Raw genomic sequence first — 17,006 nt, 5'->3', positions numbered from 1 at the left:
TGGCTGCTATAAGTGGTGCCACAGGCTGAGAAGCATGAGATGTGTCCAAGGGTAGCATCTACTACCGGGGACATAAGTAGTGTTGGGGATGGAACAGCAGAGAGAAGACTGGAGTCCTTGAGGCTATTACATTTGTCCCTTTGTGATGAAACGTCGTGCTGGCATGCAGTCTCTTCCACTTTCAAACTAGTAATGCACATAGCATGTAAGAAAGACACCCACCAGCTCTGACTTTGATGGTGAATACAGTAATGACATTCCCATGCTCACTGACTTCTTTCCAGTGCACATGCGGAACCCAGCTCCAGTGCTGCCATTTTTTTGTCTTGATTTTTGAGATTTTTCACCTTGCCAGATGGCTCTGCAGAACCTTCAGCATGGCTTGTAACAAGCATGGTAAACCTTTCACCATTGCTTTTGCCTAGCTGGAGTGTGTCCTTGAACTATGATAATTCCTCTTGCTCAGGTGGATTGAGAGGTGTGGGGTGGGGAGTGAGAGAGAGAGGCTGAGGCTTAAATGCAACCTGCTGTGCAAGGGCAACAGATTTATCTGCCCACTATTGTCAATGTGGCCCCCTGAAGACTTCCTATAAGGCAGGAGCGGAGGGGGGGGGGAATAACTCTTAAACTGAAAAAGTGATCCACATTCCTGACTTGCAATCTATGAATAAAAACAATAAAGTACAGTGGTACCTTGGTTTGCATACATCTTCGTTTGCATATGTTTTGGATTACAAACACGTCAAATCCGGAAGTGCGTGTCCCGGTTTGCAACCTTTTTTTGGATTAAAACACATTTTTTTGGATTACAAACAAAAATTTTTGGGAGGCCCCATTGCCTTGGGTTACAACCTGTTTTGGTTTACAAATGGACTTCCGGAACAGATTATGGTTGTAAACCAAGGTACCACTGTACAATGGTACCTCGGGTTGTGGACCCGATCCATTCAGGGGTGCCGTTCGCACCCCGAAAAGTCTGCAACCCGAGCAGCGCTTCTGTGCATGCGTGAAGCACACAGAACGCTTCTGCGCATGCGCGTGTGGCTAAACCCGGAAGTAAACACTTCTGGGTCCACCGTGTTCGTATCATGAAAAAGACGCAACTCGCAGCGGACGCAACATGGGGTCTGACTGTAATGGATAAAGGCAGTAGAGCCATATTGGCTATCAGGAAGCAGCAAAAATGTCAACTGCTGCTTAAATAACAATTTTTTGGAAGGGTCCATGGGTCAGGTTCAATCATGATCCCTGCCCCCAATGAAAAACATTTGAAGCATCTTCCTAAAACTGAAAATGGCTTGTTTGCCGAACTTATCAGGAGATGAAGTTCTATAGTGAACTTAGTAGGGCAAGGTTAGAGTATGGATGTGGGAGTGGGCTGAGTCCGGAATAAATGCCAATGTGTACATAGCTTTGGATTTGTCTTTTCCCGTTTCCTCATTGCTTTGTTGTGATAGTGGTGTGTCACCCGTGTGTGTGTGATTTGATATTTGGCTTAAATACACATGCTTGTTTGCAGAGTGAGGGAACTTTCGGGTGGGTGGGTGGGTAGCTTTTTGGCCTTTTCTGATTGGGACAGTGGAATTCAGTCAGGTGGCATGTGCTGCAGATTGCACACCTATGCGGTGCTCACACCGGCCCTCTGCAGTGGAGGCACGAGCCCAGACGGAGGACAAGCATGCCAAGGTATACAGTGCATGTCCGAGGGGAATGGCTTGCCGTGCCTTGCCGAAGTGGCGCAAACACAGTGAGGTGGCTGGGGAAAGAAGCCGTGAGGCGTTACATGAAAAACAAGCCTGACAATGGAGGCTTTGATTCTGTGGAGGAAGTACAATTCTACGTTCGCCGTTGCAAAGGCCTTGGATTGCTGGATCACGACGATACTTTGGAAGATGCCCTCGAGGACAATGAATTTGTGGAAGTTGGTAAGTAAAGCGGAAGACCAGACGCCACGAGTTGCAATGTTTGCACATATTAAGGAGAAGTTCACAAAGGGAACCGCTTGGCAGGAAACAATGAAAATGTTTTGATATTGTGGTGGGAAGTCTCTCCGAATGCATCAATGTCTAGGGGGGACTAGCATGCATTTTAAGCGTGCAGTATTTCAGCCAGTTATTTTCACAAGGGTTGCTTAGAGCGCCATTTCTATTTTCCATGCTGGTAGGCCGAAAGAAAACTCCACATGTATACATTGGACTTAAGCTAGGGTGTCTTCTGCGCCTCATTAACCGTAACATCCCATACTTTGACTACAGCAAATACTGTAGAGCAGGCATCCCCAAACTGTGGCCCTCCAGATGTTTTGGCCTACAACTCCCATGATCCCTAGCTAACAGGACCAGTGGTCAGGGAAGATGGGAATTGTAGTCCAAAACGTCTGGAGGGCCGAAGTTTGGGGATATCTGCTGTAGAGGAAGAAAAGAAGCAATTGCTTCCATTTTGTGCTGTGTTATTTTTTCCTTGTTTCCAGCTCAATGCCATATGTAAATTAGTTGATAGGGTCTTTGAAGCAGTAGCTTGTGGGTCTTTCGGCTTCTGCTGTAAAGCAGCAGGCACCCCCGCTGATATGAATCATATAATAGATTGATCACATTCAGGCCTCATTGATATGTTGCTTACATACTGGAGTTGCTGGTTAGAAATCAGAAGTGCAAAGAGACTCGGGAAGCTGCCTCACACCAAGTCGGAAAACAGGCTCATCTTGCCAGGATTGTCTACACCGACCAGCAGCTACTCTTTGGAGTGTCAGGCAGTTCCCAGTCCCTCTTGGAGATGCCAGAGATTACACTTGGGACATTTAGGCATGTAGAGCAGATGGTTTCCCAGAGTACCACTGAGCCACTTCTCATGTGGGGAAAATGGAATAAAGACATTTAGGAGCGATTCCAAATGCTTAGCAAAATACACTTCTGATTACAGGGAAAGCCTGTGAAAGCATAACTACACTGGCCAGAGAATAAACAAAATGACAAAAGATGGTTGTCCCTCTTTCCTTTCAGTGATACAAGGAGATGTAATGTCCCCAGACTTCATTCCATCACAGCCAGAAGGTGTTCATTTGTATCCTTATTAAAATGTGGTGGTGGCCTATTGTTTTTCTGAGGCCTCATAAGTCGGGGGCACTTAGTTTTTACATGTTGTCTCTCCTATACCTGCAAATGTGGACTGAAATCTAAATGATCTTGTATTACATTATATATTTTCCTATGCTGCGCTTCAGATATAGTAAATATCGAGAACCAGAACAGGTATGGAGGAAGAGTAACTTATGAAGAACTGGTGTTTGAATTACGTCTTTCATTGTCCTAAATTCTCCTCCCTATGTGTTAAAGTTATACGCCTGCTATATATACTGTGCTAAATGCTATGTGTCTGTACTCCTATTTAACATGGTGGGATTTACTTCTGAGTAAACATTAACAGGCTTGTGCTGCACAATAAATAGTAACGAAATAGAATTTTTTAAAAAAATCAGTTCTGTAATGCAACATGCAACATAGTCACAGATTTTTGAACTTCTGGAAAAAAATTAACTGCAATAGTTCTTTTAAACACTTTTAGCATGTGAAAATGAGATATTCCCATTGTAGCAACACTGACTGTACAGAGAGACATAAATACTGTGTCCACATAGCGCAACTGGTTATTTACGTTTATCCATGTCATATTCTCTTGTTCTAATGCTGTTCTTTTATACAGTATATTTATGTAGATGGGAACCATTTGACAACACAGGATTTAGTCAATTTAGGAAAGGGGCTGTATAAGATTAAGGTGAGTACTGGAAAGATTATAACTCTAAAATACCCAGGGGTGAAATTTAGATGATTTTAGACCCTGGACCTTTGACACCCCTCCTCTTTTAGCCAGCCTTGTATCTGGGGGCCCTTTTCCTGAGTGAGGTCCTAGACCTCTGCCCAAATGTCCTACAGTGACAGCACCCCTGTAGATACTTTATTTGCACTTCAGCTCGAAATAAAAATATATATAAAGACAATTTTATTTCTAGTTAACCCCTGAAGCTGAAACTAAAGTCAGAGAATCAAGAGATGTTATTGAAAGTATTCTAAAGGAACAGAGAGGTAACCATTAATTACTTTACATTTTTAAAAATTGGGTGTGAGCAGTTGGGATACTGCAATATATGTAAAAGTGATTGCATATATTCAATTACAAATTTTTTTATTAAAAAAATGCAAGTGAAGCATTTGTTTTATCATTCTTCTTTCAGTTGTCTATGGAATTACTACAGGTTTTGGGAAGTTTGCACGAACTGTTATTCCAAACAGCAAGCTATGGTATGCCTCTTTTTAAAATTTACAAAAGAAACCTATAAGAAAATGCAGCCAAACAGATTCTAACAATGTTTTATTTAGTGAGGTTACTTTCCATTGGGTAAAAGTTCTGTCTAAAATTTTATTTGTTCAGTTTTTGCAATAAATTTTATATTTTGCCTGCAGTTGGAACTAATTGTACTGTGTTCTTTCTTTCTCTCTCTCTCTGAGGGAACTTCAAGTGAATTTGGTTCGGTCACATTCTGCAGGTAAGGAAGAGCAGGTCTTCCAGATGCTTTCCAAGCACAATTCAAAGTGTTGGTGCTGACCTTTAAAGCCCTAAACAGCCTCAGTTCAGAATACCTGAAGGAGCGTCTCCACCCCCATCGTTCAGCCCGGACACTAAGATCCAGTGCCGAGGGCCTTCTGGCGGTTCCCTCGCTGTGAGAAGCCAAGTTACAGGGAACCAGGCAGAGGGCCTTCTCGGTAGTGGCGCCCGCCCTGTGAAACGCCCTTCCACCAGATGTCAAAGAGAACAACAACTACCAGATTTTTAGGAGATATCTGAAGGCAGTCGTGTTTAGGGAAGCTTTTAATGATTAATAGATTATTGTATTTTACTGTTTTGTTGGAAGCCGCCCAGAGAGGCTGGGCAAACCCAGCCAGATGGGCGGGCTATAAATAAATAAATAAATATTTATTTATTTATTTATTTCCTATGATTTATTATAGGCTATACTGAGGTGGTTGTTTATCCTTGCAGGTGTTGGGAAGCCTTTGATTCCAGAGAGATCTCGTATGCTCTTAGCTCTAAGGATCAATGTCTTAGCAAAAGGATACAGTGGAATATCTCTAGAAACTCTTCACCAAGTCATTGAAGCATTTAACGGTAATGTGATCTGTGCTATGCCAAATTTTTGCAGGGTTTAGCTTTCAGTGCAATAGGCATAATTTTGAAAGGGGATGAAGCCCCAATCAAAAAACCAATTTTGTATCTTTGTGCCAAAAAAAATGCAGCAACTTCCCCTGTTGTACCTAGATCTGTGCAAAGAGAGGAGCTGACATCCCGTGCGGTGCAGTTTGACTTGCACCTGCAGCTTCTAAAGGGAGATTGATTTCAGAATATACTTTCCAAGAGAGGCAGGTCCTATGCAATGTGTTGTGGATTGTCTCCTTGAAAGGGGCAGTGCCATTTGAGATATTGGTGGTCAATAGAGTGTGTTGTAGCTATGAAAGGCAACGGGCAAGTTTGGTTTGCATAAGGCACTCCTTCTGGTCACTGGGAGTAAAACTTACTGCTAAATTTCAAGGGGCAGGATGAATTATGGTATGTGTATTTCTGTAACCAGGGTCTGCTTCTCCCTCGCCCTCCTGTTCTTATAGCATCCTGCCTGCCCTACATTCCTGAGCAAGGGACTGTTGGAGCCAGTGGAGACTTAGCACCTCTTTCCCATCTTGCTCTGGGACTCATAGGAGAAGGGAAGATGTGGTCACCAAAGAGTGGATGGGCTGATGCAAAATATGTAAGAGAAAATGCTCCGCTGGTTCCTTTTGGTTTGCTGAAGCATTCATGAGAATGGTGGAAGGTGAAGAGGGCTGGTTTGTTCTGATGCTTTGCGGGTTAATGATTTGTAATAAATTTAGGATTCTTGCAATGCAATCCTATAAGTAAATGTTGGGTCTCAGTCCTAGATTTTAATGGGGCAAAGTTATTGACCAATTATAACAGATGTGCAACAGGGAGACATATGAGGGCTTTGTGTCACAAACTGAATGTTCAGAACTTATTTTTAATGTGTGCATGAGTGGCACGTGACCATCCACACACTGTCCGCTGCCCCCCCCCACCTCCCACAAAGTCTTAGAGTTTTCATAGATTGCCCACTTGTTCTTTGATGGAATGTTTCTAATCTGTATTTTCTGCCTTCTCCCTTCAACCACTACTCCCCACTTTCAACTTACTTTCTTCCATTCTGGGCATGTGCAATGGTATTTCTGTACCTGTGTACCTTTAATTCCCCACCCGCCCCCCAAAGGGAAGAGTGCAAGAGCAAAAATTTGATTGGGATTGCATCCAGTCTTTTGGTAGGTTTCTAAGTCTAACGTTACTGATCAGTATGTATGGAGAACTGCAAGCTGAAGAACTGAAAGAGACAGCAGTAGAACCCAGAATGTCTTGCTGGCTTTGTAGCATGATGGGAGTGGCAAGGTGCCCTTCTGTTGTTCAGTGACAGTGACTGAGTGCTGCTCATTATTTTCTGGTAGCACGAGCAAATGATCCTGCACAATGTCTACCATAGTTTTAATATAGGTGCCGTAACCCATGGACCAAGGAAAGGATTTGTGTATTCTTAGCATGCAAATTCCGGAACAACTTTTATGAAGCCGAAACGTTCTGCCAGCAAAGGGTCTGTTAACTTCAAATGGTTTCAAGTGATGAACATAAATGAATTCTGACAGCAACTGTGGTAAGGTTTCCTTATACAGTAAGCATGCCCCACTGATTTAACTAGGACTCACTGCCAAGTGAGCATGCACAGAATTGCAGCTCAGAAGGAAACACGGGGTCCTGTTTTTAATTAATTTTTATGCTGGTAAGGCAATATAGAGAGAGGCTTCCTAAAACCAATATGTTGTTTCCGGTGCAAACTAGAGGAACTGCTTGAGCCTGAAAGGGCATGTTAAAAGAATGCAGAAGTGGGATTCCATGTATGGAACTGAAACTACTACTAATTTAAACCATTAGTTTTTTTAAAACTATGGATGTCGAAATATCCTTGAAGCCACTTCTTCAATTCTGCTCGGGCATCTTCCTTCTCAGTAGAGTAGTTAAAAATATTTATGGGGAAACAACAGATAAGCCCAATAAGTTTGTTACTGATACTGTTTTACAGGTACTAGAAGCTCATGGACTGAAACCAATTACATTGAAGCCCAAAGAGGTAATAAAATGCATAGAATCTCAGCAATGGTCCAGTAGGCAGAAGCATGTACTATGTAGCTAGACAATGTCATACAAACCCTCCAATATTCTGCTGATTAAAATCGGGATGCACATCTTTGAGTGCCAAACACACATGCGAGCCGGCTGGGGCTTCCCCGCCCCAGCCCCCTGTCTCCGTTACCCCCAGCAAGCTCCTTCAGCAAGCCCCAAACTGGCTCCTCCTCCTCCCCATCACCTCCCCTGTCTTTGTCTTCTCCTCCATCAGCTGTGGTGGCCTGGCCTGCACCACCAGCAGCTCCCTCTCCTTCCCCTCCATGGGCTGCACCTCAGCCTCCTCCTTTTGCGTGAAAGATGCGTATCTTTTGGTGTCACACCTGACTCTCAAGAGAGAGCAGCACCAAAAACGGGACATTATGGGATCTAATCAGAAGCTGGGGTGGCTTCTATAATTCCGGGATGTCCCAGTCAAATTGGGGTGCCTTGGCAGGTATCGTAATGGTGAGGGGAGCATGTCTAATTCACAGTGTACCCTAGAAGGCACTTTTACGGTGAAGCGGCTTTAAGTCGGGAGAATCTTTTTCACTCCTGTGGCCACAATTGTGGGCAGGGCCAGAGGCGAACATGGGCGGAGCAATGGATGTCAAGTTCATAAACTCCAAAATCCCCATTTTCCAGGGACTGTCCCAGAATTACGAAAGCAATCCCAGCTTCTCATTTGATCCCGGAATGTCCCTATTTCCCCCAGCCGTTGCCTGTGAGAGGTGAGGGGGAAAATGCACATGTCTTTCTTTATACAGAGAGAGTCACTGAACATTAATGCTTTCTGTTTCTTTGAAGGGCCTGGCTCTTATAAACGGGACTCAAATGATTACTTCTCTAGGATGTGAAGCAGTTGAAAGGGCCAGTGCAATTGCCAGACAAGCTGACATAGTGGCTGCCCTCACACTAGAAGTTTTGAAGGGCACAACAAGAGCTTTTGATACTGGTTGGTACTGCATTTTCTAAGGCTACTGGGTCACTTTTACAGAACATACTTAAATCTGGGGCTTTGGGTATTTGTTTTGTCGCATCTCCCACATTTCTGTGATGATGTGATTCTGATCTTCACGGTGCCAGCAGAATTGTGACCATAGGAACTACCGACGTCATTGCTTTTAGTGTCTGCTATGCCCTATGGAAAACGGTTTAAGTGATCTATACTGCTTTAAAGCCCGGTCATATATACAGTGGTGCCTCGCAAGACGAATTTAATTCATCCCGTGAGTCGCTTCGTATAGCGAAAAAATCATTTTGCGAAGGGGCTCCCATAGGAACACATTGAAGTGCGGTTTCCCATAGGGTGCCTCGCAAGACGAATAAAAAAAAATCGTCTTGCGAGGCACCCTATGGGACGAAAAAAATTCGTCTTGCGAAGCGCGCCATAGGAAACTTCGTCTTGCGAGTCTCCATTGAAATCGCAAAACGCACTCGTCTTGCGAAAAATTCGTCTTGTGAGGCATTCGTCTAGCGAGGTACCAACTTCTCATTCTCCAAGTGTGGATTCTTAAGTAGCCAAAATGTTGCCATCCACACATAAGAGCCATGTACCAGTAGGCTTAGGAGAACCACAAAGTTTGCAGAACCACCCAAAACAAATGTAACCGAGAGAGACTGAGCATGCTCAGTGTCACAGAATGTTAGCTGATATGGGCTGAGAGGCAATGGAATATACTGTACTGGGAAGGGCATGGCTAGCTAGAATCCTGCCCAGAATCACTCCACACTGTAGCATTTGTTGCAGATGCTACTTGCCCTATATATCTTGCAGATCATATCTCTTCAAAGGAGCAGGAAAATGCTGCATATGTATTATATGGCTACATTTTAGAGTTTTATCGTTTGAATTTAACATTTTGCTGTATATTTCACATAACTATAGTCCCTGGCTTAAAACACCTGTCTAAGTGTTGCTTGCGAAACTGTCCTTAATTTGAAGAGAGGGGATAAGTGTTGTGCTGTAACTCTCTGTCTTTATTTTAAAACAGATATTCATGCACTGAGACCACATCGAGGGCAGATAGAGGTGGCTTTTCGATTCAGGTCACTTTTAGATTCTGATCACCATCCCTCTGAAATAGCAGGTGAATGGCCATTTTAGGTGATACATAATTGGCATATTCGCTTAGAAAAGAAGCTGGAACAATCTGATAATTTCAACTCGGTTTATTTTTAAAATGCTGTATCTAGCCCTCAAAAGTACTATATAAGAAAAAATAATGTAAGTCCTGGGTATAATTTGCTAAAGGCCAAGAAACCAAAGGAATGTCTCTTCTTCAGTTGGGTAATTGTTTCAGCCCCTTCCACATATTTTTCAGCACTGGTCCAGTCACCAGAAAGGCTTTCCTTGAACTTTGCCCCCCCCCCATTTCTTGCTAAAAAGTCCAAAAAAAATAATGAACTTGTTCATTAAATATATCCAACTGTCAGACTTCATCCTGACAATGTGCAAATCTCATTTCATTTTCTTTTAAAAATCTTGTTGTTGTTGTTATTGTTGTTTAGTCGTTTAGTCGTGTCTGACTCTTTGTGACCCCATGGACCAGAGCACGCCAGGCACTCCTGTCTTCCACTGCCTCCCGCAGTTTGGTCAAATTCATGTTCGTAGCGTCGGGAACACTGTCCAACCATCTCGTCCTCTGTCTTCCCCTTCTCCTAGTGCCCTCAATCTTTCCCAACATCAGGGTCTTTTCCAAGGATTCTTCTCTTCTCATGAGGTGGCCAAAGTATTGGAGCCTCAGCTTCACGATCTGTCCTTCCAGTGAGCACTCAGGGCTGATTTCCTTCAGAATGGATAGGTTTGATCTTCTTGCAGTCCATGGGACTCTCAAGAGTCTCCTCCAGCACCAAACATTTGTTGTAAAATGTTTAAAACAGAATACACTATAAGCTACAAAAGTGGAAGCAGATTGTAACATTTCGCATAAATCCAAACATGTGATACTCCAGGGCAAATATCATATTTTTGACTTGGCGCTAGAGGTTTAGTATTAAAATAGTAACCTTGCTATGTTTTCTTCTTCTTCTTAAAATAATAAGTTTTCATTTTGCTGTGTTGCAGAATCTCATCGATTTTGTGATAGAGTACAAGATGCATACACACTGCGTTGCTGCCCTCAGGTAAAGCTTGAATGTAAACTTGGTGTTCTGGCAGATGTAGCCAGGAACTCAATTACGGTATCACTTCCACATGTAAAGAAAATGGTTCTAATCTGCAAGTGAGCTGAATTCTATTCTTGTTAACAAAAGTTAGAACCGTGGAAGGGCAAAGCTTGGAGGTCCCAGGAGCAGGACAGAAATAAAATTAGGTCTGTATTTGAAACAGTAATTTACAAAGATGCAGGATATGTGGCTAATATTTGAAATTTCTTTTAGGTTCATGGCATTGCAAATGACACAATAGCATTTGTCAAGGACATAATCACCACAGAACTCAACAGCGCAACAGACAATCCTGTATCTTTTTTGTATAATTCTGCTGCCTGAGTCAAGTGTTCCATATGGGCCTGTGGCTTTCATTGTTTCTGTAGGAGCTGATCTTGCATACTTGTGCATTTAGGTTGTAAGTTTTAAAGCGTATCGTTCTTAACTTACCTGAAGCCTATCATCTTTAAAGCCATAACCTAAACAGCTTAGGACAAACAATTTTTTTTAAAAAAAATCATTCCAGTAGCACCTTAGGGACCAGCTAAGTTTGTTATTGGTATGAGCTTTCGTGTGCATGCACACCTCCTTCTGATACAAAGGCTACATACCTGTAGCTTAGGACAAGGATACCTTCAGGACCATCTCTTCCCATATGAGCCTATTTGCTCATTATGATCTACAGAGAGGTCTTCTCTATAACCTATTAGCATTGGAGTGTGATTGGCAGGAATGTGGGAGAGTGTGTGACCACACTCACCTAGCCTTTGGAACTCCCTGCCTCAAGTTATATCAACTTTATATAAAAACTTTATAAAACTTTATAAAAAGTTATATCAACTTTATATAAAAACTTTATATAAAAACTTTATAAAAAGTTATATCAACTCCCTCTCTGGTCTTCCACTGTCCCATATGAACACCTTGCAGTTTGGTGGTCCAGATGAAAAATAAAGTATTTTGTTGACCCTCTGGAAATAAATATATTCGTTATCATATATTATTGGTTTAAAAAACATGTTTAAACATGTGCCTTTTTTGTAATGGAAAAGTAGAATAGAAATAGTTCTAACAAATTCAATAATAAATGAATAACTTGGGCTTTGCTATGGCCAACCTCACTATTGCTGAAGCCTTAATGTGTTCCTTAAGATGGTTTTTGCTGAGAGGAAGGAGACAATTTCTGGAGGAAATTTCCATGGTGAATACCCTGCCAAGGTAGTTAACAACATACTCCCCCCCCCTTTTATTTTTACTTTTTACAATTTAGGGCTTTAAAAACTATCACTAAAAACCAATATATATCTTTCAGGCTCTGGACTATCTTGCAATTGGGGTCCATGAACTTGCTGCAATTAGTGAAAGGAGGATCGAACGGCTCTGCAACCCATCCCTCAGTGAGTTGCCGCCATTTTTAGTCACAGAAGGAGGCCTGAACTCTGGATTCATGATTGCACACTGCACAGCAGCATCCTTGGGTGAGTACAAAGTGATTGAAGGGGCTGCCAGAGGGATTGAATACATGGACCTCTCAATATCCCAGAGTGAATCTGCTGCTCTGACCAGTCTTCTTGCATTTCCCGCTCAGGTATTTGAGTCTTGGGCTATATACACGTGACCATAACACTTGGGGTGTGTCTCCTAATTCCTAGATCCGTCACGAATTCAATTGCTGGAATAGCCAGGTCATTTCTAAAATGCCAAGGCATTTAAATAAATCACAACTAGTACGTTACAAGAAACTACAGGATAGCTCTAGATATCCCCTAACGTCCTGAGTACGCAGATTCAAAATTTAGTGGAGGGAGCGCACTGGAGCCAGAGTTAACCGTAATGTGTACATGGCCCAAGTCTCTGGTTTAAATCTCTTCTCTTCCCATTTATTCTCTAATTCACAGTCTTGGCCTCTCTCCCATTGGCAGCACAAGGATACCTTGCAGGGCTGCTGTAAGCATTACTGTGATAAACATTGCTGAGATAATGTATAGGAAGCTTTGAGCATGTAAAAAGAACCCTGTTAGGTCAGACCCAGAAGCTCATCTGATCCAGGCAGATGCTTATGGGAAGCACAAATACAGGGCATGGAGGACGCTTCTCTCCCCTGTTGTCTTCCGCCTTGGCAATGTGAGCACTTTTGGAGTGTCCTCTACATTGGGGGAAAAGAAGGTTTATGGATGCTATATATTGATATTATGCTGCTGATCTGCACAGAGTACTGTTAACAAAAGCGTTTCTGGATTCCTTGTTTCCCTTGCTGGCGGCTGCTCAAAGCGGGGCATTGTTTACATGGTGGTTTGCCTCAGAGGCTACCATTTATTCAAACCGGACTTTTGCAGTTTCCGAGAACAAATCCTTGTGCCACCCGTCTTCTGTGGATACTCTTTCAACTAGTGCCGCCACAGAGGACCACGTCTCCATGGGAGGATGGGCTGCGAGAAAAGCACTCAAAGTCATTGAGCACGTTGAACAAGGTAAAGTCATAGGCACAACTGGGTATGTTGGTCACATCTACGCCACACACTGAAAGCATAGAGCTTCCCTCAAAGAATCCTGGGAACTGTGGTTCGTTAAGGGTGCTGGGAATTGTAGCTCTGTGGTAGAAGAGAAGCCATGTGCTTAAATATGTTTTAAATGTATAGTGTGGATGTGGGCAGTGTTTCATACCACCTGAAGCCCACTGACTTGGATGTAAGCTTCATGGAAATCGAATGGGAATTGCTTGCGTTTTAAAAATACATTTGACTGGATTTCACGCTTATACATAAATATATGTATATTGCAATTTATTTTTTAAAAAACCCCTGTAGAAATAAGATGATAATAAGTAGGAACAAATATACATTATAAAGAACAAATAATTTCAGAAAATATTACAGAGGAGCTGCTGTGGATTGTCAATAACTAAGAATTGCCTGCATTATTTCATGCCGAAGTGTTTAGGGTCAGAATGGCAAGAGACCCCAAAACTATTTAAGAGATCAGGAAAGGCCCTGCAATACAACAGAGTGGAGCAGCCTCCCTTGGTTGGCTTCTTGAGGGGAAGATAGATGAACGCAGGAATTGGTGTCAGTGCTGCTACAAGTATTTTTAAACTAAATGTGGGGCTCTAGTGGATTTGGGGTATTTGGACTTCAACTCAGGCAACAAAATTTCTTAGACTGACACTGTAAGAAGAGATCCTGGTTCATTGTGCTTCATTGCATAGATCAGTGGTTTTCAACCAGTGTGTCGTGGCACCCTAGGGTGCCATGGGCAACACGGGGCTCTGTCACTCTTTCCTTCCTTCCCTTCTTTGTTGCTCTCTTGCTTCTCTGCCTCCCAAAGGCTTGCACAGCTGTTTGTTGCAGCAACCCTGGCTACAAGCTCAGCAGGTGAATGGTGCCTCTGGGGCTGGCCAAGTTGTCAGGAGCTGAGGCAGCCTCAAAGCAAGCAAGCAGGCAGGCAGGCAGGCAGGCAGGCAGGCAGGCAGGCGAGGGAGCCCAGCCATCCAGTCCACCAGCCCTTGCTGTTGGGAATGGACAGACGAGTCCTAGGCCCCTGTGGCAGTAAGGCAAACTAATCTGACTTCTGAATTTAGGAAATCCAAGCCACAGAGAGAAGTTAATTCTTCTGCCTTGATGCAGAACCTCACCTCCACCTTGGCATCACAATTCCTCTTTCCAAGGCTTCAAGGCTTGACTCAGTAAAACTATTCTAGAATCTTTGCATGCTTTTCATATCATGCTTTTGTGTTGTGTGGGTATACTGTATAATTGTTCACATGTGCATCTATATATCTGCATAGAGTGCCCACAATATTAACACACACCATAGGAAAGTAGATTTACGTTTCTTTAGTCTTTTACTTGCATCTAAATTCATAGAACCATTTCAAATATCAGATTCTGCATTTCATATATCCAGTCAACCCATATTAATAATGTGCCCATTTGATGGTGAGCACTAGTCCTAAGATCTCATCCTCATCTGTTTACATCGAACATCTTAAAAATAACCAGAATTTGCCATGGTTTTCTATGTTGTTTTTGTTTACAAGTATTGGCTGTAGAACTCCTTGCAGCATGCCAGGGCATTGAGTTTCTACGCCCCCTGAGAACTACGACCCCATTGGAAAAAGTCTATGACCTTGTGCGCTCTGTTGTCAGGTATGTCAAACAAACACTTGCCCAGAGACGGTAACTTCTGAGAACATTGGCCAAACATTAACCACTTACCACTACTACTAGCAGATTTAGAAGTTGTTCAATTTGTTTCATTTCAGACCCTGGATGAAAGATCGCTTCATGGCCCCAGACATTGAGGCAGCGCACAGACTGCTTGTGGATCAGAAGGCAAGTGTTGACATTGGCAGCTAATGGAGTCTGATGAGGAGACTCCATGATTTTTAAAAGTTCCTCTGTGAGTTTAGCTACTTGCTGCATAATATGGGCCCTCATGCTTATGATTTATCCCGACATTCTATGAGGAAGGAAAACAATCTTGTACCAAGAAAACTTAATTTGCTATCTAGGAAAACAGGTTGGAGGAAACCATATCTTTATGACACTTGCTCAGCCCCTCAAGTCTACCTCCAAACATGTGCGATTGGGGTTAGAGAAGCAAGTCATGTTTATCATAAAATGAAAGGTGGATTGTAGCTGGACCATGCTTCTTTATTCCAAATATCCCCCCCCCCTATTCAGCCCTGAAGAGTTTTCAAAGCAGCTCGCAAATCAAAGAAATTGAAAACATGCAATAAATACACAATACAATAAATAATTAGCAGAACGATAAAACCCAAATATTAAGACCAGACCAGAGCCAAGTCAGATTAAAACAGCATCTAAAAAGCCTGGAAGAATAAAAGGGCTTCTTCACCTGGCAACAAAAATAACAAAGCTTGGATCCAGGTGATTATATCTGAGGAGAATCTTCCAAAAACAGGGCAAGGTGGGGGAGCAGAGGTGATTAAAAAGGACCAATCAAAAAAGGTCACCACCAATCTCACTGATGATGGCAAAGGGAATCAAAGAAGGACCTCTTAGGGAGTTTAACATCTGGGCCCAAAGAGCCCTTAGAGATCAAAGCCAACCACTTCGAATTGTGCTTCACAGTGGACTAGAAGCCAGTACAGTTGTCTTACTAATGGCAAATCATATTCTGTATGTCTGGCTATAGACCGGAAGGCATCCACAGCTGAGTTAATCTTGCATGTCTGCATGAGGCTTGAGTTTCTGACAGGAAGTTCATAATAAAAAACATGAGAATATTGTTTTTGATCATTCTGTGTTGAGTGTGCTGTGTTGTTCAAAAAGAACATGTTGCAAGTGCTCCATCTGGCTAGTATACATATTGCAAAGCCATCCCTCAGCATATCTGAGTCCCCGACATTCTTCTAAGGCCAAGCACAGCCTCTGGATATATTTTTCTCAAGTATCAGTTCCAGCATGTGAGAAGGGGGTGGGTGGAAATGATAGCAGCCTCCTGTGCTGTGTTTGGCATTTGTTTGCTAAAGTGGGACCACCATAAAATGCAGCTCCCTCTCCCCCTCCCTCCCTTATACAAGGTCTTGTGTTTCATTGTAGAGAGTGATGGAATGGAGTATGGAGGCAATGTACATTGGACACACATCAGTCCTCTTCAGAAACCGCCATCTGGGCATGGCCACAGGGCCTACTTTGTCCAGATGTTTGCACTGTATATTTCTACTGAAAGTAGTTTTTTGGTTTTTTTTGCTAACTTGCACCAATGGTTTTTAAGTATAGGATTAGGATCATGTATGAGAAATGTTGTCTGTCGATATTTTGGTCCAAAATCTAAGTCTTCTTCTCTTTGCTTCTGATACTACTTTCTCTCTCTTCCTACCTGTAGGTTTGGGAAGTAGCTGAACCATATATTGAAAAATACAGAAGGGAGCACCTTCCCGAGTCCAGGCCAATCTCCCCGACTGCCTTTTCCTTAGCGGCAAGTGAAAACACTTCACGCTGTCGCCACCAACATCATAGCGACTCAGAAGAATTTGATTAAAAGTAAATGCAATCAGAAATGAACCCCAGTACTTCAGTTGATAGCAAAATATGTATGTTTTTAAGAACTCCCATATTCTGTACTTTATGCCAAAGGTGTCGTCCCCTCCCCCCCCCCCCAAAAAAAGTTTCCACAGCCGAAAATATTCATGGGCATTGAGAAAGTGCCGTATCAGTTTGAATGATTTCACAATGGCTGAACAAAAACAAGGTGAATGTTAAATTTATCTGTATCCAATGGGCGGGTGTGACAAAACTGTGCAGATGTGACTCATCCTAGCTTTTTTTTAATTTATAAGAACAATAAATCTAATGTTGTAATCTTTACAGAGACTCCTCCTCTCCTTATTGCATTTATATCTCACCTTTTTCTCCAAGGGGCACAAGGTGGTACATGGTGTCTCCTGACATTTAATCCCCATAACAACTCTGTGAGGTGAGTTAGGCTGGGAGTCAGTGACTGGCTCAAGGTCACCCAGTGACCTTCATGGCCAAGTAGGGATTTGAACCCTGGCCTCCCAGGTCCTAGTCACAGACTGACTACTACACCACCACACCAGCTCTGGTCTCTTACAAAATTAAATTTTGTGAAGTTATTGCCTG

At 42.7% G+C, this 17,006-nt stretch overlaps 1 protein-coding gene across 1 annotated transcript; it reads left to right on the top strand.

The window, feature by feature from the left end:
• Positions 1 to 1,577: 1,577 nt before the first annotated feature.
• HAL (histidine ammonia-lyase) lies at positions 1,578 to 16,749 on the top strand. Its single transcript, XM_035126864.2, has 20 exons — positions 1,578 to 1,925; positions 3,000 to 3,060; positions 3,221 to 3,248; positions 3,700 to 3,774; positions 4,010 to 4,082; positions 4,232 to 4,298; positions 4,506 to 4,543; positions 5,038 to 5,163; positions 5,658 to 5,797; positions 7,169 to 7,216; positions 8,056 to 8,203; positions 9,243 to 9,338; positions 10,316 to 10,374; positions 10,630 to 10,710; positions 11,551 to 11,616; positions 11,711 to 11,876; positions 12,735 to 12,869; positions 14,435 to 14,543; positions 14,660 to 14,729; positions 16,249 to 16,749. Exons 1-20 carry the CDS (start codon positions 1,679 to 1,681, stop codon positions 16,402 to 16,404), a joined length of 1,989 nt encoding a protein of 662 aa, XP_034982755.2. The 5' UTR covers positions 1,578 to 1,678; the 3' UTR covers positions 16,405 to 16,749.
• The last annotated feature ends 257 nt before the right edge of the window (positions 16,750 to 17,006 follow it).

Source organism: Zootoca vivipara, chromosome 10 (assembly GCF_963506605.1).
Source record: "Zootoca vivipara chromosome 10, rZooViv1.1, whole genome shotgun sequence".
Classification (NCBI taxonomy): Eukaryota; Metazoa; Chordata; class Lepidosauria; order Squamata; family Lacertidae; genus Zootoca; species Zootoca vivipara.
The sequence above is the reverse complement of the archived record's forward strand: the minus strand, read 5'-3'. Positions and strand labels throughout refer to the sequence as shown.